The 25258-nt window shown below is 39.7% G+C and overlaps 1 protein-coding gene across 6 annotated transcripts in view; it reads right to left on the reverse strand.

Moving 5' to 3' along the window:
* ANKS1B (ankyrin repeat and sterile alpha motif domain containing 1B) overlaps positions 1-25258 on the reverse strand; it is a 343850-nt gene that overhangs the window by 219654 nt on the left and 98938 nt on the right. For all 6 annotated transcript variants that reach the window (XM_081927920.1, XM_081927926.1, XM_081927925.1 and 3 more), the window contains 3 exons: positions 20221-20386; positions 11671-11807; positions 7803-7983 (listed from right to left, as the gene is read on the reverse strand). In XM_081927920.1, coding sequence (XP_081784046.1) covers positions 7803-7983; positions 11671-11807; positions 20221-20386 — 484 coding nt within the window. The remainder of the gene's footprint in view (positions 1-7802; positions 7984-11670; positions 11808-20220; positions 20387-25258) is intronic.

Below are 25258 nucleotides of genomic sequence, written 5' to 3' on the forward strand. Positions count from 1 at the left end.
TTTAAAAACTGCTGTCCCTACTTGTACACAATGGAATGGGACGCAAAAGAGATCTTTGTTTGCGTGCAGCTCTTTAAGACAGCGTCACTTAAAGACAGTTGGAGAATAAGGTGATTAATAGTATACCTCTTGCTGGAAAACGTGGGTGCCGCAGCCCCAGGCTCTTCACTGCTTAAGCAACTGCTTTCTTCAAGAGCAGATTGTACTCACTCCCTTCTCTGTCTTTCTGTCAGAACAGAGAAGTTCTGCTCATGGGGTTGCAGGGAGAGGTAGGTAACGCCACCTATCAATCTCAACCTCTTACTCTAAAGTCCACCTTCAATGTTCTCAAAGTTCTCTGTATTCCTGCCTCTTTCTTCTGGGTTTATAAACTGTCAGCAGGATGGAAACTTGCATTCTCTTATTAAATATGCTCTGCCTACAACTCATTCTGGCTGATTATTCTTGGGCTGGGGTATTGTTTGGGAGGGGTTGCTGGGGTTTTTGTATTTTTATTTTAGATTTTTTGTGACTTATGCGGAAATTGTTCAGTTTGGTTGTGTGTTTTCTAATGTTTTATTTATTGGTTATGACTACTTTTGTTATGCTGTAGTTATATTCTTTCATGTTGTAAGTTGCCTTGACCATGGTTTGGACTGTGGAAAGGCGGCATACAAATAAAATTATGTATGTATGGTTGGGCTACTCATGAGCAAGCAGTCAGTGTAGCGGCAGCTTCTCTTCAGGGAGAAAACACAGTTTTGAGTTAAAGGGAGATTTCTGTTCATTTTGAAGGGACAGGTTACCCAAACCTGACTGTGTAGTCACCCCAACTAGGCCCCAAACCTCCCAAATTCTTTCTTTGAGGATCCATTAGCTAAAATCCATTAGCTAGAGCTGTATAACACTAACCCAGCTGCATAAACAAAGCCTTCTCCTTTATCAGTCCATGAGCTTAATGGATGGCCTTGTCCGTTCCGAGTGGAGACGGGATGGCGGATCTGGGTCTTATCTTACCGGTTGTAAATATCCTGACCACGCTGACACACAGACCTTGCAAGACAGGCCTGTCAGCCCCCGCACCCAGGGATGGCACCAGGATGGCTCCTAATAGTTGGGTGATTTTGGCCACTACATTTTGCATCAGCTGCAGTTCATCTCACATCCTTTTTTGCTTGCCTTTGTTTTGACAAACAGCAACTGCACAGGCACTCATCTAACAGGAGTATTTATGAGGTAGAAATGGACTGAACACCCCACTGAGAACCCAAGCTGCACCCCTAAAATATTTGTCAAAATATTCCATTTCGGAGGACCAGGGACTCATTTTAAATCCCTTGCTCATCAAGGCACTGTGCATGTGCAAACACGCGCAGCTGCTGAAGACTAATACCTAAAAGAAATATAGAAAATTATTCCCTTTGTTCAGCTATGGGAAAAGAACCTCCATGATAGCTGAGAAAGCCTAGTACTGTTTCCCCCTTGATAGCACATACAATGCATTTCCTATAATGATAGTGCAAAATGCTTCACCACAAGATAATCAGATTTCCTATCAAATTTCCTCCTGCCTTTCAAGTAACCACTTTTATTATAAGATGATGTGCAATTTGATCATTTAGTTAATTCTACCCAAGAAGAAGAGGGATCTCAGCTTTATTTCCTCTGGGAATGACTATTCAAAGAGACCGTATGAGAAGGTCACCCTCCCTCTTCGTCCTCTGCTATCTACTTGGATTTCTGAAGGACAAGGTGTACTAATAGTAACTACCCACTCCATACTTAGCTCATGTTATTAAGTCTTGGAACCTTCCCCAGGTTACAGGGTTTTGTTTTAACTGACTGTATGTTTCCTACCAGCCCTGATTTTATTGGTAGGTGAAGGCAGCTGATTAGGATTGGACTGGGTTGTTTAATTGTTATTTAAGTAAGTGGCTCTGTATGCTGGTTTTCAGCTGAAACCTACAAAGTGTCCCCACATTATTAAGTATAATGCAAGTGATACATTACAAGTTATATACTTGAAATAAAACAAAAGCTCAAAAAAGAGCAGTGCCTTATTTGTCTCCCTCCTTCTCTAACCTGGAATCCTTCTCAAAGGGCAAGTGATAGATGGTGAAGAGGAAATAGTCCAGCCGTATTAGGAGGAAGAGTTTTCTTTGCCTGCCTCCCCTCCATCCCGAGTGGAATAATGACTCAAGACAACGTGCTATAGGATCAAAATTGGTCACAACTTCATTAAGTTTCAGATGTAGGGAGACCTTGGCTCAGGCATTGGGCATTTATCCTTCCCAGTCCCCAGCCAGGGATCTGGGAGACATCAGGGTTATCCAGAATGTGTGGGGATTGGGCTGTCTCTGGAGAACATATCTTCAAGCAGAGAGCCCCCCCCCCCGTTTTGTCACCACTGGAGGGGAGAGCAATGACAACCTCTCAGCATATGGCCAATGCCTCCCCTCAAGACCCCTTTAAAGGGGAACCCTGGGATCACCGCCGCTAGGGGGACATGGGCGTCACACACACCCTTTAGGAAGATAGACTAAAGGATTCTGCCCAAGGCCTGAAACTGCCAAAGTTGTGACGTTTTGCTACGGGAAAGGCAAAACCTGCCAATGCAGGAAAATTCCTTTCCGGCCCTTCAACAGCGACCATGACGTAGCAGCGCCCGCGTACCTGTGGAGAAGAGATTAACCTGCAAAAGAAGACTTACCGTATTTTTTGCTCTATAAGACTCACTTTTCCCCTCCTAAAAAGTAAGGGGAAATGTGTGTGCGTCTTATGAAGCGAATGCAGGCTGCGCAGCTATCCCAGAAGCCAGAGCAGCAAGAGGGATTGCTGCTTTCACTGCGCAGCGATCCCGCTTGCTGTTCTGGCTTCTGAGATTCAGAATAGTTTTTTCCTTGTTTTTCTCCTCCAAAAACTAGGTGCGTCTTGTGGTCTGGTGTGTCTTATAGAGCGAAAAATACGGTAACTGAGGGAAGGCAGGGTGGGAGAAGCTGCGCACGACCACACCATCTGATGTGGGGAGTGGTCATTGTAAGCTACACTGAACAAATGGGAAAAGAAAAGTATACCTTACATAACTCTGATTATGGCAGTGGGAAAAGAAATACAGAAAATTGTGTAAATGTCCAAAAAGGATAAAAAATAATTACAAAAAAGTAAAAATTTTAAACATGTATTCCAATTTTTTTACCATGAAATTATTTCCTAACAAAACTGAAAGCATGGAAAAATTTCTGTTCCAATTTTCAGTTACTTAAAAAAAAAAAGCAAACAGCTTTCCCTATTTCAGCTTGTTGAAACAAATGCTTTATGTTCTGTTTATACGTCAATGAGAGCACAGGATGAGATTTGAAGGCTTATAGTTCCATACAAAATTTAGCTAGTAGTTTGGAGATAGAGAATTGCCATATAGAAACGTGTAGAGTTTAGACAGAGCATTTTAAGTGCCTATATCTGAAAACATATAACACTTTGGCTACAGGTAAGATTTCTGTCGGACATAAAAATTAGTAGAGGGAGTGAATGCTTGCTTGACATCAGTCCAAGAGCTATTAACTTGGAGGAAGATCTGAGTATACTTTCTTCCTGGGTGCTGCTGACAAATATAGCATGTTTGGCTATAACCTGGGAGATCTGGTTTGAACAACCCATGCCCTAGATTGTCTTTTAAGCTACAAAACAGTCCAATTAGAGAATAGGTAAAAATCACAAAGCAGAGCTGAATGCAAAGACTTGTTGTCACACAAACTGCTGAAAGAAAAGGCTTCAAATTAGGCTCAGACTATTTCAGCGTTCTTTAAAAACATGATGTTCCATTTCTCATATATTCATATTGTCACTTTCCCTATGGCTGGAAGTAGCCTGCCAAGAACAGCCTCTTAATGTGTGTCAGATGTAAACAGCAAAAGGAACATTGAGGCACTAGCAGGTTATGCCCCGTAGCTTTAATTTTTTTTTCTCCTGCCAGGATTCTTGCAAAGCCCAAGCCTCATTATCATTTGCAAGTAAGGGATTATCTTTTTATTTAGGCAAATGTTTAGTATTCTGAGTTTGTTTCTTTAAGCAGATATGATAAGCCAGTGGCTTTCCCCCCCTTCCCCCAAATTGTATAAGAAATATCTTCTCTCCTGTCAACAATTTCAATAAATGACTCAAAAGATGAGTAAATTATTTGAGAACCACCAAGGCCAATGAGCACACAAAAGCATAATACAATGGCTGGGCACAGTCCCAGCCTTCCATGAGGTGAAAAGAGGCACTCGCCTCAGGCGGTGAATTATCACCATTCATGCCCCACAAGGTTGCCTAACACCTGCCCCACAAGCTGACCAGCCAACAGTGCTGCCTGCCACCACTCCTTCCCTCTTGCCCACCTGCTGCTTCTGGCCTTCCTTTCTACCTGCCCACCTCCCTGCTCACACTGAGAGAGAGGCACTGTGGGCAAGGTTGCCCAGAAAGCATCTGTACCACCACTAATATGTGACACTTTAAAATACTGGTTAAAAACACAGTTTAAAAATTCCTAAAGTTTAAATAAAATTGAACGCCAAATTTTTAACCTGTACTTCAAACAGCCACAAAGTGCTGGTTTGGTTGCTCTCTGGGTGACCTTATCCACAATGCCTCACTCTGAGTAGGGACCCTTTCCTCAGAGCAAAGCTGGGAGCACCCACAGCTGACTGGCTGAGGAGAGGACTGTGAGGCAGATATGGTGGCGGCGGAGAGTGGAGTGTGGGGTCAGGAGGGCGGGAGAAGGAGAAGACTGTAGGAATGGTGGGAGAGATGCTGCTAGGACAGTCCCAGGCACCACAATGTCTTGTGCCAGCTTGAGCTAAGGCAGTAAGATTCTATTTTTAAGTAGTACCAGAAATCCAGTCTAGAAAACCAGAATTTGGGAATGTAGACTGGAAAATTAAACAAGCATGCTTTTGCTTCTTCAAAAGCTGAATAAACAAAGGCTGCAATCCTTATCTGGGAGAATGTCCAACTGAACTCAATAGGACTTGCTTCTGAGTAGATATATGAGATTGTACCTACATGATAAAATGAAGTGCACTTTATAGTCTACAGTGTGAAGCAGTTTGTTTAAGAGGTCAATAGTTAGAATTCTCATTTTTACAGGCTCTGCAGCGGGTTTTTAACCAGTTTCTTCAGCTCCAATTACTGCCCATATGTCATATAAATATATCTGATAACCAGCAAGCATTTTCAAAGTTATAAACAATCTGTTGGGAGGAAAAAATGAAAAGAAAATCTATCTGATCCAAAGATGAAACAGGCAGAATAAAAAGCATAAACTGAATGTAAATTGCATAGATATTTCAACCAACAGTAAGGTTTTTTATTTATTAAAAAAATCCATTAGAAAGAAGAAGAAGAAATATCTTGGTCACTAATTCTGATGGGACAATCCACATCCATTAAAATTAATTGGAATTATGCCACTGGCTTTAATAGTATGTGCATTGTAATTACAGTGAGCAATTGGGAATTATGTTTTGTTAATGGTTAAAAAACTTCTACTGTGAAATTTTGTTTTTTGTTTTCACTCTCAAAATCATCAGTTTATAGTAACTGATGGGGCATAGAATGGCCTGGGGAGGAAAGAATGATCCCAGACTGGGTGGGCCGCAAATGGTTTTTGGGCAATTCTCTTATGAGACTTCCCTCTGTCAAAGGTGAACCTTGGTGTCTCAAATATCAGTGGCATCCCACGTGACACCAAAAGCTGGTGCAGCCCCCCAGCCTCTTGCCTTCTGTGAGATGTCACTGTTGCGGCACCTGCTGCGGTACCCTAGAAGCTCTGCACTTAGTGCAACCAAACCAGTTGTGTTCTTCTAGATCTGCCTTTGCCTCTGTAGCAGAGGGGGGCAACCTGCAGTCCTTTTCATGTGACTCGACCTAATTCCAAAGCCCTGTGCAGCTGATCACTTCAGATCTAAAGTAAGTACAATCTTGCTTCCCTGTGGATCCTTCTCTTTAGCATGAAAGAGGTTTTTAATTTCACGATGCACAATTGCCTGATTCTCATCACCACTTCCAGGATACTAAAGGTAGTTCGAGGTTCAAGCCAGCCAGTTTCTTCCTCTGACTCCTCCATTTTCTTCCCCCCTCTCAATACCTCAACTTTCCATAGCGCAACTCCCTGCAGCATTTTGTAGGCCCCTGTACTGGCCATCAGTAAGTATTTTCTGGATTTGTTTACATTTATGAACAAATATACATCTGCACACCTAGGAAGTCTCTTGAGAATTCAGCAACTACCATCTTATTTTTGGCTGGCCACATCTCACATCCAGACTGATAGAATGGGAACCTTCCAAGTTCAATATTAGAAAAAATAATAAACAACAACCAGCTGACTAACATGCTAAGTTTTGCTAGAGATTATTATGGCTATTATTTGAAAGATTATTTCTAGCCAAATCTCTTGGTTTCTCTGTAGAAATTAAATGGCTTATGATTCAATTTCTTCAAATCTTAAGGAACTATTATGACTGCAAACATTCTGTAGATACAACTCTGATGTTAGTATGAGCAACAAGAACAAGTATAAATAGAAGAATTAGCAGCTGTGGACAGGAAATAAAGCAATTTATAATGAAGGTGACCTAAAGTTAAAATAAATGCATTCAGTTAGCTGTCATGCGAGGCAACTGGAAGAAGAAATCTAGAGTAGTAGCTATGCAATATTATGTATGCAAAAGTAGCAAAGTAAATTATCTTGTTTAAAAATAAATGAAACTGTTTTTTTACTGAGTCACCGTGTACAAGACTTTCAGCTGTGACGGGCAGCAGCTCCTCAGGATTTGGGGCCCATCTATAATGGGTTTATGTGATGTATAATGGTGTTAGCATTGTTTTTGCTAACATTTTATTTATTATTGTACTTTCAGTGGGTTTGTCCATTAAGAGAACTATGCTGTACAGGCAGCATGTAAATTTAAGAAATAAATACATTGTACCAGCTCTGATACCAGCAATCCTTTAACTGGAGATTGCAAATACTGAACCTGAGACTTATACAAGTAGAGTATGAGTTCAAGCACTGATTTCCTACTTTCCTACTTGCCACAGAACACAACAAGCAATGCTGCATTATCATAAGCATATGATAAATTGGTATTTAGCAATATATGACTTTTTTTGCAAACTATATAAGCAATTGAAAATGTTGTTTGGATTAGATGGGCCAATATGTATTACACTGTTTGTCACAGACTCGTTTTTGTAGCATGATGAATTTCTCACCTTCTACTTTTTTCTTCATATTTTTTATTATTTCTTTCGAGGGCAAGAACAGCTATCAGAGCACTCTGTTTCGAAGCACGGAAAACTCTTCTATTCATTTCATTAAGCTAGATTTCCTGGGTAGCCAATTCTAAAGTGGTTTGATTCATGAGTTGAAGAAACACTTTACAGAGTGTGCAATACTGAATAAATATAAACATCATACAATTTATTCAGAGCAAGGATGTGACCTGACATGATAAAAATACCAGGTTTGCTCTGAGCAAAAGATAAATATTAATCCCACACCTTAGCTTCTACCACACATTTAAGCATGGGTGTAAGTAAGCCCAAATGCAAGCGCCCCATGACTGTATTTCACTTTAGGGTATTCTTCAAACAATCTTTTAGAAAAACTGAAGGGAATGGAGTGTAAATGAATAAAAAGTATTATGGAATTCAGAAAAAAAGCCAGCGAGAAAGCAGCCATGTCCCCCTGAGGGAGCAGAGGTGGTCTAGGATGTGATGCCAGTTGTTTATTGCAACATCAAAATGTATAGATAATATGCAACTTATTTTTATTTTACCTGGAATGTCATTATCTTCAATGCTCCCTTCAATGGATCCAATGGAATAATTAGCTGGACTGATTGGAGGACTGGAAGTAAAGCTTGCATATCCAAGGGAAGAGTTGATTTCAAAATAATCATGGCTGTGATTTAATCGGTGAAATTCAAAAGCTGATACTATTGATGTACGTTGCTTCGGCTGGAAAAAAATTGAATTGAAATGTAAATATTTTAATTTATTTTCTGCCTCTAAGGTTCATCACCTTTTTTAAAAAATGGTTTGTTAAAACAGATGCTCAAAAATTCTATTGCATTTCCCCCCTGTAAATTGATCTTCCATACATAATTCCTACAATTATTGCATTCTCGTTTGTCGCTTGGCAGGGCCAGAGCCCGATCCAGGAGGTCATCTTATTTCCATGTGGCCATTGTGGGGGGAGACACCTGGCGCCTCTCCTGCCAGCTGTGCCAGCCCAACAGGGTAGGCCTGATTGATCAGGAAAGTCAGATTGCAGGGGAAGGGGCTGAACCCAATCCGTGCCCGCTGCACTTAAGAGGGTGATATTGTGTAGTTTACCCTCTTGGGAGATCATCATGGGATTCACCACCTGCCCACAGGCTGTAAGTGGCCTGCCGAAAGTTGAGTAGGTGGGCCAGCGTGAAGACCTTGCTATGGCTATTTGATCACTATTTGGGGACAGGGGGGATTCCTCCCCCTGCAGACGAATTGGCTGGTCTGCAAGTTTTTGCCTACCTCATAGCAACAGTCACAACTTTGGTGAATAAGGCATTGGGATGGATCCTTAGCTGATTAAAGGGCTCAAGGAGTAGTGTCTCTGTCCATGAATCCACATGGGCGGGCCATAGGCCATGACACCTCTCTCAATGGCGGCCCAAGCAGGATTGTAGCACCTGGTGCATGTCAGAGGCAACTACCCAGCTCCGGATTGACCCCATCTCATTTCGCAACCAGCAAGTGGGTAGATTGCCTTAGCCAAAACCTACTTACATCTGTAATCAATAATAAATTCTGACCTATTTCAACCCAATACAAATATCCTGTGTTTATTTCTATGGTTCACTCCACACAATGCTGTGGGTACCATTGTGCATGTGACAGCAATCATCTACTGCCGCTCCACCCCAGCTGCTATAATACAGTACCAAAAAACATATCAGTATGAGGTAACATATTGTATGGTCAATAGAAAACCTTATATGCCAATAAAATATTGACATTTCAGTAGGTTTCAAAGAGGGTTTGGAGAGACAGCATTTCAATGTTGATTCAATGGGAAAATTAAATTAATATCTAGACAGATGAGGCATAGAACAGAATTAAAATAAACATTGTGAGTATATTCTGTGATACAATCTCGATAATATGCTTCAGACCAAAATTAAACTTTGTCTTGAATCCACTGTAATTTGATCCAAAGCTTTTGACGCATTCAAAATCCAAAATGGGTTAGTTTGGTTTGAAGTGCCTTAGGTTCACATCAGTTGGCCTTTCCTGATATGGTCTGTGCTTTAGAGTACCTCTCCAGACCTTTTGCCTAAGGCTTGCAGATCATGGGTTGCTTTTTATTACTGAGCAAAAAGTGTGTGGATGGCAATTACAGAATATATAAAAAGGGTTCTACTTTTGCCTGAATGTACACTATAGGCATGATAGTAATGAAGGGAGATAGCAGGGACAGACAAAAAAAGGCCCCCTATTTTTAATCAGAGGGTTCATTGTTGTGTTATATTCTCTTCTGTACCACTGAGATGGTCAGTTAAATACATTTATGTCCACACCTTGAAAGAAAATAAGAACATAAGAGCCCTACGGGATCAGATCAAAGGCCCATCTGATTCAGGAAGCTCTTCCCACAATGACTACCCATATGCCAATTGGTACCCATAAGTAAGACTCAGACTCATTCCCCAGACTCATTCACAGCACTCAAACAGGAGACTCACAACAAGTTTCAGTTTTTAAAATCCTCAATCATTTCTAGCTCTTTCTAGCAGTGCCACTGTCTAGCAACAAATCTTCCCGTTTCTGGCACAAGGCTATTATTTCATCCCTTTTTGCAACGCTCTTTCATGCTCCAGAATATCAGCATCTAAGCCATTTTGAATACGAATAGTACCAACAAAATGTATGTTTATTTAAAATGCAGGTGCTGCATTTAAAATGTATATAGAGCCATAATTTTAACTGTACTTCTAAAATCATAATAAAATTAATATATGACACCATCACAGTCAACATCACACACAACTGCATTAACAACTGCTGAAAACCCAAGCAGCAGCAACCAACTCCCAGGACACTAACCAGTGTCAAAATATTCCAGATGTCAGAATGACAGCTGTAAAGAGGATGCAAGAGGGATGTTACCAGCAGAGCATTCCACAGAGTGGATGCCACCATGGAGAAGTCAGGCTCCTGGATACCATTACTTTCCCTTTGTGTATGGGACATGGAGGAATGCACTCCTGATAGTGTGAGAATATGGGAGGATACCTATGGAGGATACAGTCTCCAAGGTACTTAATTCAATACATCAACAGTATGGAAGCTATGAAAGGCATGAAATGTTTTACCACTCTAAATCCAACCTGATCTACAAAGTTGATAAGCATGGCCTCCACTTCATTCATTCATTCACTCACTCACTCATTCAAAAATACTGAATAGAGTGTTCTGCACTCAAAGAATGCAATGCTACTGAATTCAGTGGGAACCGAGTCACTGACTTTAATTAAGTCCCGACATTGAATTAGTAATGAACTAATCCAAGAGCACAGCTATTCAATGTTCTGAGTCCATCTGTTGACAATTTCATGATGAAAATAGCATTTAAAGGCTGTTTCCAATTAACTATCACATAACAGCTTGTTCTAACAATAATTCCAATTTCTCTCTGCTTTCTTGTGTGCAAGCCATCAAACAAAAAATAGCTTTGACAGAAAGTGATAAATGGCTAATACAGCGGTGTCTGGAGAAAGAGGAAATGAAGAACCCTGTGCTAGACAAAAGGAGTTATAGAGTTGAAAAGAGGTATGTGTGGACAGCATGAAGTAAAAACAGCTCTGACGCTTGGAAAGTCTTTTAGATGAAATAAAATAAATTTCATGAAGCACATTAAATTTTTTTAAAGAGGTAAATAGAAACTGAGAGTTTGCAAGCAATAACAGTCAATCAAAATTATGTTTCTACCACATAGTCTCCAATTTTACATTTACATCAAAATTGGCAAGTTTAAATGAGCTGAACTAATTACACACAAGAAAAGGCACCTCACCAAAACTTGGACATTTCAATACTATTTGGTGTCTTTTTGTTTTGCTAGCTGCTCATTCATCTTAACATCATTTTTCTTTTTCTTCTTTACCCTCAGTGCCCCCACTGCTGTTTAATCTGTTTGGCTGTGACTGGCATTCCCAATATTCTCATTCATGCATCATTGTGACCTCTTCAACAAAAAATTGCATGGGCTGCCACACTGAATCAGAATGAACATCAGTGAAGGCATATGTGGCTGAGGTCAGTGAAGTCCAAAAGGAAGAAAACTAGCCTAGAGGAAAAAGCAGGTGTTGAGAAGGAAGAGAAGGTGTAGTACACTAGTGTAACAATGCAATACAAGATTTCAATAAAATGTCATAAATCAAGCATAATAGCTGAAAAAGAACACAAATAGAAATCTGGGTATGCTCTTTCTGGTCAGGTCTAATTAAAATCAAGCTTATAAAGATATTTTAGCATTATCAGTGGAGGGATTTCATTTCAACATTTTTAAATAGTTCATATCACTGCAGATTATTACAGTAATGTAAGATAAAACGTTGAAATCTTTAACAAAATCAAAGAACATTTTTATTTCCGACCACCCACCTGAGGTCGTATAACTTTCACTATATTTTTCAGTGCAGTATCTGGTGATGGAGGAGAGCAGTCAGGTGTTGGGCCTGTTGAACTGTTTCTATGGTTACTGGTACCTGGTGCAATAATTGCTACTTGAGGTGCATTCTCTGTGAATAAAAATAGCATTACAGTGAATACAATGTTCTATGGAAAATACATTTAGAAATAGGAAATTGCATTTGAAGGCGGGATGTGAATATGTTACAGTTATTGTCATCTAAATTATTATTGTTTGTTTTCACTAGAATATGCTCACTTCTGGTTTTGAAGAGCAGTATGGAACTGTTCAAAGGTGTTGACAAGTATTCAAATCTAACTCTTGCAGAAAGAAGCTTATGTGTGAAGATTATCCCTCAAGGCATTATTCAAGCATACAAAAGAATGCTGCGAAATAGTGACTAGGGATATATTCATTTATATTCAATATATTTCGGCACTAGGGATATATTCATGACGACCCAAATGGCTTGGAAAGGCTGGTTTCAAATGCAGCTTTTGAGTTCCAGTAGGTGGTCTGTACTATCATCACTGATGGCACTATTAGGTGGGAGCAGAATTTGTGGCTATGCAAACCAATCTCCAGATCACAGTCAAAAGTCAATTACTTTGGTTCCTATACTTAATTCAGCAAGTGTGCAATTTACAATACCGATTCTAGAAATATTGATTCCACAAACAATAAAAATGTATTCAGTTTGTTCTTATTGCGTGCAATGATAATTTTACTTACAAAATATTCAAAATATACTGCACATTAAACATTTGTGCAGGAAGAGATCTAGCTAAACACAGATGGCATGGACTAGAGATACTCAGTAACTATATAAGATAGCTAGCACATCTCTTATTTATTTCATCCAAATTGCTCTATTTACATCCAGAAAGGCAATGTTAAGCTCAAAAGGAATACTTATTCAGTGGTCAGACCTAAAAAATTTGAGTGGCACTAAAAGTTTGGGTCAATACAATAGGAAATCCATTGGCGAACATCTCTTTCTTTTCTGATAAATGCAACTATAAAAAACGTTTCCTCATTTATATTTCATTGCATATCCAGGCACATTGTGTCCATGGCCCAGTGAGGGGCCAACCATAAATAACTTTTATTTACTACAGATTTAGGTAGGTTTGGGCCAACTCATTGGGTATGTATCTAGAATCAAACAGCCCAACTTCTGGTGGATAAGTAGGGTGGGGGTTGATCCTGACTGGTGATATGACCGCAGCAGGGCCACCACTGGGAAGGAACCTGTGGCCCATCGGTCCCCGCTTGGACTCCTGGACAAAGACACCCATTCCTGGAGTCCCTAAGACTGTTGGATGGCATCTTGTATGCCTCCTTCTGGCGATGCCTGTAGTCAAGCTACAGCCAAATGTATTTCCTTTAGACCACAACAATGAGGTCAAAAGATTGGAGGGTTCTGCAGTCTGGGCAACCCAGAACTTCCATGCACACTGCCCAGGCACGTATCCTGGAGAGGTCACTTCGCTGCTTGATGCTAATGCAACAAAAACAATGTGGAAGGCAGCAGTTATGAGTTACTCGCCTCTGCAGCCACAGCAGGTGATGTGATTCTCCAGTGGTTTGACTTCATCCCTGGAGGCACAGTCTATTGTCTCTCAAAACAGACAGATGCCAATAAAATCATTCATGTCTGTTTTTAACTGAAGAGGAAAGTGCATGAGTAAGGTATTGGTGGGCTATGAGACTTCATAGAAATTAGTTTCAAGGTTCATTAAAGGTCTCAGATAAGCTTCTTGAACAGTTGTACTTCTGTAGAATACACATTCATCCTCAATACAATTCCATATTTTATATCAAATTGGAATAATTTTCATATATACCTCACTTGGTTTGTTTTTTTATCACAAATGATTTGACTAGGTTGACCCTAATATTAAATTAGTAAATTATGTTTTGCAAGCATGATAGGGTTTCCTTTCTTGACATGTTCTATAATTTTGTAAGTAATTCAAAAGAATAAAAAACTTCAACATTTCAACCAAAGAGTAGAACATTGGTTTGAAGAATGCTGCATAATTATAGGTGTTTAAATTTGATCAAAGGCATGCACTAAAAAAAAAAAATGACTGCCAGTGCAATTAGGGATATGCAAACAGCTTTCTAAGTGAAAATGTTGTGCTAAAAGTAAACCACACATTAAGCTGATTCACACACATGCTAAGCCAAACTTGGGCTTATTGAAACTGCGTAAACATATAGACTCCAAGAATTATTATTAGCAATGCCAGATAACTGACTTGGTTTCTACAACATGCTAAGCCATCCATGTGAGCAAGGATGGTCCTAAAGAGGAGCACAAAACCACCTTCCCTCCCTGTACTTTTTACTGCTTGAGCTCGGGTGGTGTTGGGACTGTTTTGTTGTTGTTGTTGCTGCTGCTGGTAGTCTTTTTGTATCTTTATTTTAGATATTTTATGTTTTATTTATTGTTTATGACTACTTTTGTTATGTTGCAGTTATGTATTTTTCACATTGTAAGCTGGCTTGAGCATGGTTTGAACTCTGGAAAGGTTACCTGCAAATAAAATTATGTATGTATGTCTGAATGTACTGCTGCACTGTGCTAAGCCAAGCCAATGTCTGGCTTAGCATGCCATCTGAATGGGGACTTGTGATGAAGTAGTCCCACACTGGCTTCAGCTTGTGGTTAGTGAGCAGACAACTTTACCATGAATATTGGTTTGCATGACATGCAGCATGGTAGGGAAAAGGGGTGGGGAGGACTAAGGCAGATGCAAGCTTCTTTGTTGACACTTTTCCTTTGTGGCATAAATCAAATAATCAAAAGTGTTGGTATAAGGTTGCCATCTTTTCAATATAGCAGGTTACAGTCACAGAAACCAGTCATTGTGAAAACTGAGGATTAAGAAAACCCACTAAACACCACACTGTCTTAAAACGGTAGTTGGCAGTACCTGATGATTTGGGATTGATAGAAATTACACCACATAACTTGTGACTCCACAAGTCAAACAGCCCACCAGCTATGTTTAATGGCATACCAGGAGCTCAATAAAGCTTCTGTTTTCATGGAACTGCAAAATCTAGAGGTGGGAGGTTTTAAATAACCTGGCAAGAAACAATAGAGAAGGGGAACGTATTTCAAAAGTGCCTGATTACCTCAAGCAGTTCCCTTGAAAAAACAATTTCAGGTGCTCATGGGGAAAAGTTGTTGGACTCAAAATATATTAAGCTTTCATAAACTGAATTCTCTTTATGGTGCCATTTTCTTCTATTTCCTTCTCTCTATCTTACTTGTAAGACAATACAGTACACTGCTGATGAGCTGTCTTCAAATTGTTGAACCATTTGTGTGGGTATTTCCGAAACTAATATTGAACCAAACCACAGTCAATCTGGGAGCAATGTCAACTGACCAATTCCAGTGTGAAACTTGAGAGAGTCCAACCCCAATGTGAAAATGGTCCTCCACCATCCATTTAACAGAAGTGGCTAGTGAACCAACCACATCTTTCGCTCCCCTCTCCCAAAGAAAAACAGAGACAGAGAGTTTATCTTCCGGTTATTGAAGAGCAGATCCATTCCTCTCCCTATGAAATAATTTATGTTCATTTTGTAAACATGTTTGATTCCCTTCACATGCTGCTTATATACTAGAGAGAGGATGAGTTGGTGGAAGGTGTTTTACACATAGACAGTGCATTTTAAAATTGTACACTGCAGACTGTTGCCAAGGACCTGGGGGCAGGTTGCAGCAAGGAGCTGCCTTCCTACCACGGTGCTGCTTTAGTCTGTAAGTAAAAAATAAAATAAGTGGGGGGGGGAGGGAAATAAGCTGGCAGCTTTAATGTAGAGCAGAATTTTGCATAGTTCATATGCTGAAGGGGAGAAAATTACAATGGCCACAATTCAGAGTAGCAAATATGGGTATTTCTGGATCTGACAGACAGCAAAAATATTACTAGAAAGAACTGAAAGAGCAGATGGAAGATCCAAAGATGGAACCAAAGGGTAACAGAAAATAGAAAACAGATTGCATTTATTGTTTTGAATTATTTGTTGTGCTGTACAAAATGGAATCCCTACTGTTGTTCTGAACAGGAATGTAAATACATAACTGAATAGCTATAACAAGCCTGATATTGTCTCTGCAAGTTATTTGGGGGTGGTGCTTAGAATTAATTACAAGTGAAATGCATTCTAGCGGCAGGAGGGAGTCTGCTTAGTTTGTTTTTCTTCTCATATAAAAAAGTATAAGCATGAGGATTACCAACCTCATCTTTCCCCTCATCTTTCACCTGCAGAAACAGATCCCAGAATTGCTTAGTAATGTCAGCCAACTGTCTGGAATAACAATTCTCATTACGTACTAATGAGGGGGAATAATTCATTTCCTGAGTAATTTGTAAATACCCAGTGGAGCATTCCAAACAATGCTACACTATATTCATTTCAAATTCTAGAAAATCTTTGGAACACAAAGTAGAATACATTTAGAAACTATGGGTGATGTTGATTGTTAATCATACTCAGAATAGAGACCAACTGAAACCAATGGACCATTGTTTTCAATAGGTCTACTCCAAGAATGGTTGATGTTAAACACCACCCAACAATGATTAAAATACAATTAATAATAAGCCTACAATACAATATCTGTAGCATTCAATGGGTTTGGGAAGGTGCAGTTGCACTTCTGACACAACGAAGTATTCCGTGAGTTTGGGAAGGACACTCACTGTGTAAGGAAACCTTGCAACAGGTCTGTCCTAATACCAGGGAGCAGTAGGAGTCAGGATAACATCAACATATATATTGGGGGGGCAGATCGCCCTGAGTTTTAGAAGCTTTTGGGGAGGTCGCTGCCACCAATCGCTCAAACACCTGCCCACTCGCCTCACTGCAACCACCAATCACCCGCCCACTGCTGATCACCTGCAAACCTCACTCCAGCCTCAAATCACACACCTGCTTGCGGCAGGCAACCCCCCCCTGCATTCACAATCCATGTAAAAGACGACCCCCAACTTTTGCCTTTTTATTTTTTAGCAAAAAACTGTGTCTTGGAAAAATACAGTAGTAGTGGTTTTGTGGGTGTGGGTGTGTGTATGATCAACAACTCTGCATAGCAGATGGGACTTGCCTTGCAGAAAAGAGTAAGGTTCTCACTTTCCTACTTAAATAAGGAGAGGACCATACCCAGAGAGGCAAGGGGAGACATGTCTCTTTAACAGACACTACAACATCAATATTAAAATATGGTTAAAGAACAACAGCAGAGAACACATACAAGCATTTAATAAAGCACCCAAGGAATAAAATGCCTGAAGAAAGAACTCCCCTAATGGCTTCTAAAATATACAAGAAGGCAATCTGGTAGGCCCCATTACAGAGTGTGTTCAATTATTGCAACCATAAAACAAGACCTACTTTGAGCGTTAGAAAAAAAGATCACACATAAGACCCGAGTGAGTTTTCCTTGCAGACCTTAAAACTGGAGCATTGGTACAATTACTTGTACTTATGCGCTCCTTCTGCTCTTCTTTCATTCTTTCAGTCTGATTCAATTAATTCTTTCTCTTTGACTCAAAACTCAGCTTGCAAATTCAGCAGTAACAACAAGCTAACAAGATTGCAAACCATGGTTTGAAGCAGGTTTGCAATTCAGTTTGTGTGTTTGTGCCAAAGCGAAAGCAACTCATTGAATCATAATGTGTTAAGGAAGCACATGAGCACATGGCTCATCTGTTGGCATCTGTCTGTCTTGAGAGACAATGAGTACACCTCTGGGGGTGAAATCTAACTGCTGCATTAGCAGCACTGAAGTGACCTCCCCAGGGCGCAAGCTGCATTGAGGTCCCAAGCTGCCCAGGCAACAATATCCCTCTCTTAGCCTCATTGACATGGTAGAGCAATACATTTGGCACCATCTTGGCTGCAGAAGCTGCTGGAAGGAGGCATGCAAGGGGCCATCCAACTGTCTTAGGGACTCCACTCTGGATTGGTGTAGGGTTTACTCCTTAGCGCACCAGACCATGGTATAGTTTGCTGCTGTGTCTGCTGCATGTCTTTGTATGGAAGGCCATCCAGTTTGTCTGCAGTTGTCACTGCCAAATTCTTTGGCCCTTTCCCACAGCAAGGATTTATAAAATCCAGAAATGCATGGCAAGTGAAGAATGTCAATGCAGAGGAGGCCATTTCTTTACAAACTTTTGTTCTGGGTAATATAAAGAATAAAAGTATGTGCTTTTGGTGGGCAGGAATAAAGACTGAAATGTGAACAAATTGAAAATAGTTTTTCTTAGACAAGGCATGTGTGTGTGTGCACTAATGCACAAGCTAAATTTTCTGCAAATCAAGCAACATTTACAGCTTGTATTTTGTTTATAAAAACAAACACACACATATCTGAATAATACAAGTATGTTTTCAAAATATTTGGTTGCTTTTCAGTCACTAAATCCACCAGCTAATTATTCCCTATCATCACCCAAAATGATTAAGCTTTACTTCTTTACAGCTGCCAGATAGTTATCACTTTAGTGATACAATTACTTTGCATCTAGGGTACCTCAGATTTATTAAATCCTGTAACTTTTCAAAGGATGATTGATTTCTCAGCCTCACAAATCAAAAATACATTATGAGATATATACCAGAATTATATGAAAACATGCAAATTAATAGGCCTAATAGAAGTGTCTAGAAGAGGTTATGCAGGTGCTGCTCTGGAACTGGAAAATAATGTAAGTAGGGCAACATCTGTCATGAAGGAAAGGCAACTGAATTATTAACTTAAGGGTCGGATGGGAGACAAATTGCTGAAAAATAGGAGTTGTTTGGTTTTTTAAAAATCAAGGCTTACTTTAAGCCTCCTCAATACACAGTAAAAAAGTGAAAATAAAAATTCAGTTTCTAAGTAACTCCTCTATGCAACCACCTTCTACCTAAATTGTGACCAAAACACACGTGCGCAAGCAAAGGAAGTCAAGCACCCCAACCCCCATGACACTAATCTCTGTGAAATAAGAGGCATTTGTGTTTAGACCTCCAGTAACAGAAGCACAGGTAAATAAAGCCTGCATCCAGTGATAAGGTAATACATATCTAAATCCATTAAAAGGCTTATGAAGCAGAGGACAGTCATTCCATCTATTTGTGGCTAGATTACATTTTGCAATTCCAGTAATATAACGGGCATGGTAACTTGGAAAGAAACTCAGTAAATGCAATGATAGCCACCGTTTTGAAATATAGTACCATATTAAATACCAACACAGTGATACCTCGGGTTAAGAACTTAATTTGTTCTGGAGGTCCGTTCTTAACCTGAAACTGTTCTTAACCTGAGGTACCACTTTAGCTATTGGGGCCTTCCACTGCTGCCACCATGCAATTTCTGTTATCATCCTGAAGCAAAGTTCTTGACCTGAGGTACTATTTCTGGGTTAGCGGAGTCTGTAACCTGAAGCGTCTGCAACCTGAAGCATCTGCAACCCAAGGTACATCTGTATGTCAAGCTCAGTAACAAACAGGGCAGTACTCAAACTGATCCTATGAGAAAGGATTGCCCCAGAACAGTCCCAGACTTGCTGCTGCTGCCTCATTCCATCCTCATCCCACAAACACAGCATCACCACCAGGAGAATACCACTGCCTCCACCCACTCCCGGCCATGGCCTGAGGCTAGGAAACTACTTAACCAACTACTGAATTTCAATCAACGGAAGGGATTTCTTTAAGTAAGCATAATTAGTTTGTATGATCCGATGAAAACCAGCAGCGGAATGAAAGGGAAGTGCTGCTGTGGCCGCATTTGAGCAGCTAAACCCCACCCCAAGCCTCCACCTGATTGGTTGGCTGCATGGGGGCGTGGCATGACAGCCAAGCCAGCTGGGCAGGGGCTGGAACGCCCCCTGCCAACGCAGGAAATGGCTCCTGCTCACAATTCCTCCCCTCTGTAAGGAGGACAGGCTTAATTAGGATAAGAGAGGGGACAAAACAGGAAGCTATCTCATACCAAGTCAGATCAATTGTCCATCTAGTTTCTACACTGAGTAGCAGCAGTTCTCTGGGGTTTCAGGAAGTCAATCTTTTCCAGCCTGCCTTGCCAGTTTCTGCATGCAAAGCAGATGCTCTAAGATTGAGCTATTGCTGGTGGGGGGAAGAGCATATATTCACAAAGGTAGTCTTAGCAAATTACAGATTATTTCCAGCTGACATGCCAATAGTGTGGGCCATGCCAGGTGAATCACGGAATCAAGAAACAAGAACAGTGAAAAACTTACTCCATTAACTCTGGGCATTCAATGGGAAATGCTGGCCTGGGAGGAAAGGGAACCACGAATCAGATGAAGCCAGCAGCCCCTGAGATTCCTCATGCGCAGAGAAGGGAATTTGTATTTGCTTCCCACTGCAGGCACATAGTATCTACCCATCCGTCAAAGAAGTGCATAGCACATTATTAATCAAAATGTGCACACCACATAATGGTAGAATGCACTGATTATAAGAGAAAATACTATTGCATTTACCTGTCTTTGAGGAATGTCCTCTTGCTATTTCTAAAGAACAGGGCTTCTTTGTAACTGTTGTATCCAGAAAATCACAGAGATCATTCTCATTTTCTACAGGAAATGCCTCAGAAGCAGCAGATGGCACTGCTTCCAGTGTATAACTCCTCTTCTTTGGAAAGGACTCCTGAAATAAAGAAATATAGCTTTTTAATTAAAAAAAAAAGGCCCTTCTGAAGACAGCAAAAGTGTGTAAATGAATGTGTGTATGAGTGAGTGAGTGATGTTAATAATTGGAAGTTCTTCTAAAAGTACCAGATAAGGAAGCAATTATATACATGCCTATTCAAAGTCAGAAGTAAATCCCATTGAGTTCAATAGGGCTTAATCTCATATAATCCTATGCATATCTAACCAGAAGTATGTCTCATTGAGATAATTCTGACTCTCAGATAAGTGTGTATAGGTTTGCCGCTTAAAAATACTGCATATTATTTTCCTTTTGGAAATAATTTCTAGCAATTGTTAAAATAATATTTTCCCTCAAAAAGGAATTCATGGTTAATTCTTATAAGGATAGAAAAACCAGCTAGCTGTCCAAACATTATCATGAACATTATTATTGTTATACTACATTGCATTCTTAAAGATCATACTATATTATTTTTACAGTAGTATGCACAATGCTTTATGTAGTTCCATATGCAAAAAGTTCCTACTCTCAAGAAGCTAAATTTGTAGTGTAGATTTTGACCATATGGAAGACAACAGAGGGAGAGGAGGGGGAAAAACTATGTTAAAATCTTTTAGCATGTTTCGTTATTCCTACATCCAAGTAAAAAGTGATATTTTTCCAATATTATTGACAGTTTGTAAAGGTTATTTCCTCAGCTGATATAAACAGGACTTCTGGGCAACAATGATAGAACAGGGTGGATACAGCACATTTTTAATAAATCTGTTAGCTGTTGTCTTATGATTGAGTAATATACCTAAAATCAAATCCTGACTTTCATTAGAGTCTAATTTTAGTAAATTAGAGATGATTCAGCCTTCAATCTCTACAAACTAATCTGAAATGTCAGAGCTGTCCAAGTTTACATGCAGAATAAAGCTGTGCATATGACTGTATCAGTTACTTAGCACTGAACAGTTGAAACAATAGCAAAAAGCTGTATAGTGTGTCCTGAATATTGAAAGTGTTACCATTAATAGTGCTCTAGGGCAGTGGGTAAGAATCTGGGTCCCCCACTAGGATGGACCTAGTATAATCGGGCCACTAGATGTTTAAATCACTAGATGGCCCTAACCAAACAACATCCTCTGAATCCCCATCTGCAATATGAGCACAGTGATACTAGCTTGCCTTACAGAAGTGTTGCAAAGATTATGTATGGGATATAATCTCAACAATCATAAAAATGTTAAGTATTAAAATAACTATGAATTGTATGAAAAATTAGTCCCATTTTCTGTTCTGAACCTACTGATGATCAGTTTTATTGGGTTCTAGTACTGTGGTATGCACATTCTAGTTGGAGGGAGGGAAAGTGTCTCTCCACACCATTGATAAGTGTCAGTCATTACCATACAGTATTAATAATCATTTTTTAAAATAGCCTATCCCAAAAAACCTTTAGACTTTCTTCATAGGGAATGTGCTCCACACCCCAATCATTGTGGTTGTTCTTTTCATAGCTTTTCTAATTCTATTTTCTTTTTGAGATGCCTGGGACTGTACACTGTATTCCATGATTATGGATTTATATAAGTGTTTTCCAATACCAACATTCCCTCCCCCCCCAAAAAAAAAATCTCTAGCATGGACTTTGCATTTTTCACAGCTGCCACATGTTGGGTTGACATTTTCATTGAGCTACCTTTGGTAGCTGTTATAAGTTCAGATCCAATGTATATGTTATGGATGTGATTGAGCAACTAATGTGTTTTTTTTAAAAAAACTACCATTGTGTACATTCATCATACTTCATGGAGAATGTGCATAAGGTCTGTCCGTGAACAAGAAATTGTGCACATTTCTTAGTCAATATATATATGTTCCAACATGCCTTAAAGAATATGCAAATCTCAACAGGATTGTATACATTCTCGGGACATTCTAGATAATTTTCAATGGGCCTAGAGGGATGTGCATGCTCAACTATTTTTGCACATTCTGTGTGCAATATGCACAATATGCAGATTTCTCAGTAAATGTGTTGCAGACTCCTTTCTGCAGTACATGTCTGCTGTAATGCACTTCAGACACTCAACATACATTACTCCAACATATATACAAAGCAGAATTTTTAAAATAAATATGCATCACTTCACTTTACACTCATTTGCCATTTTTTTGCCCATTCACTTGTTCTGACAGATCCTTTTGGAGCTCTTAACGGTGTGCTTCAGTTTTCCCTTTTCTGAATAATTTGCTCTAATTTGCAAACCCAACCACTTCACTGCTCAGCCGTCCACTCCAGATAAATAGCAATCGTCCTACTACAGAAATCAGTGGGTGAAGCTTTTCAAGGCAGAGGCAAGATCACATGCTAATTGCTGCTGAACAAGCCCACTATTCGAGGCACAGTAGGAAGAACTCCTTCAAAACTGGGAGGGAACTCTAAGTTTGGAAGTAACTTATTTAAAAACAATACACCTCAAAGCTCTGGGAAAGCAATAATACTTTAAACAAATTTGCCCAGAGTCAGAGCACGCTATGGATAAGAGGCACTACATTTCAGTTACTAAGGGAAATTAGCAAAAACAACTAGTCCTATTCTGGGTTCAGAATAAAGTTGTCTAATGCTACCAAAATGGCACTGTGAAATAAAATGGTATTACAGCTTGAATGGTCAAAATGCAAACAAACAAACAGAAACAATATGCAAATCGAAACATTGCCATCCTTCAAAATACAAACCATTCTGAATTTTGCAATGCAGTTCTCCAGTGGACAAAAATACTTACACTCAGGTGAAGTGTGCATAAAAATGCATATATTGGTGAAAATAACATACAAATATGCATTATATTAGGGGGAAATTGTGTTGCAAACATGTATATAAGGGAAAATTGCACACAAATGTGTATATTAGGAGAGATGAATTTTTTAAAAATTCACAAACTGATGAGGAAATGTGGAGAACTGAAAGACTGGAAAAATAAGAAACGGAAAGAGATTTGCCAATTACTAATCACAAAACTACACATGGGGGGCTCATATGGTTGCTGACGTAGAGCAACCTCTCAAACAGACACTCTTTAATTCACTTGGATGAGTTCCTGCTTCTACTCAAGAATATTCCCATCTTTTCAGTTCTTATGAGAAACATCACCAGAACGGGTATGCTGACACCTAATATATTCAAGTGTGCAAGGGATCCTTTGTCTCTGTCTGCCCTTTGCCTGAATTAGTCATACCCTTTGGCTAGCCATCCCCCAGATTTCATCTTACAGAGGATCACTGAACCATGCCTGAAAAGAACTCCTGTTCGACTGTTAATATAAGCAAGCATATTACTAAGGCTACACCAAGGCCTGGGGCACTCAGTCTATATGGTTCCTGAAAGCACTCACCTGGAAGCAGAGATGAGCCAATGTGAAGGAATGTAACTTAATAGCTAAATTTGGAAGTGCAATGTGGCAAACTTAGAGAATAAAGCTTGCTTTATATATATACATTTTCTAAAGTGACCAAAGTATTTTCACTGCTTGTTTACATAGGATGCAGTCCTAAACGCACTAGCTTGTAAGGCCCACTAAACATAATGTGTCTTTTATTTTATTTTTTAAATAAACATGCTATAATGAGAATTCCAGATTTAAGACAACTTAAATCATTCTTTTCCCCAAAGGAAGTATTTTCTGCAGCTTAAATATTTGCATACTCTTTTTTCCATCTGAACTGGACAAGATGAGCTCTCTTATCTATTTCGTAGTATCTCATAATCTCTAGAACAAAATACAGGAAAAACTCTGCATACCAGCACCTATGCAACACCAAGTGGTCATGACACTCTACTTCGACTCTGAGATAATGGAATAGAAATACAAGCCCACCACCATCAAATACACATATGGGAGAGGGAGAGAGCAAAGTTAACTTGTCTGCACAATAACCCTGTGAAGGCTCTTAAGATAAATACATCTTGCAGTTTAAGTTCGCATGATAACAGACAGGTTGACAGTGCTATCTATAGCTAGGTATTAAAATTGGGAGTAAGTAAAGTCAAGTGCATAAATCTGATTAGGATAACAAGGCAATTTTCCAAAAGCAGGTTCAGTGAAGGTATGTTTTTTGGGAGTGACAATAATAGCTTAGTAACACAGAGAGCAGCCCTCTATGCACTGACTGCAACAAAATATTTCAGGATAAAGGAGTTAGATTGTGGTAATTCAGAGGTTTAATTTGAAATCAAGCTGGAATTCAGTTAGTTGGTGCCTCCTGAAACCTCTCACATTGTGGATGCTGGTTCATATTATGGATTTGTGACCTGTTATTATTCTATTGGTACTGTTGCTGTAGGTTTGGCTAGAACAATAAACTTATATTGTTTTGTAATAATAAAAGGGTTGTGGGAAAAATTACCTGAAGGAGCATCTCCACCACCATCATTCAGCCCAGACACTGAGATCCAGCTCCGAGGGCCTTCTGATGGTTCCCTCACTGCGAGAAGTGAGGTTACAGGGAACCAGGCAGAGGGCCTTTTTGGTGGTGGCGCTCACCCTGTGGAATGCCCTCCCATCAGATGTCAAGGAAATAAACAACTGACTTTTAGAAGACATCTGAAGGCAGCCCTGTTTAGGGAACTTTTTTCTGTTTGTGTCTTACTGTGTTTTTATTTTTTGTTGGAAGCCACCAGAGTGGTTGGGGCAGCCCAGTCAGATGGACAGGGTAAAAATAAAACAACATCAACAACATTATATATCATATAATTTCTAAACTTCTTCATAGCTGTTACCTCATTTTGTTCATATAAGCAGGTAAACCGCCAATACAGCAAAATGTTCCTTGAACCTGCAGTGCTACAAGCCCCAGGACATCAGAGAACAAGGC

This window comes from Podarcis melisellensis (assembly GCF_964234715.1).
Source record: "Podarcis melisellensis genome assembly, chromosome: 10".
NCBI classification, from domain to species: Eukaryota; Metazoa; Chordata; class Lepidosauria; order Squamata; family Lacertidae; genus Podarcis; species Podarcis melisellensis.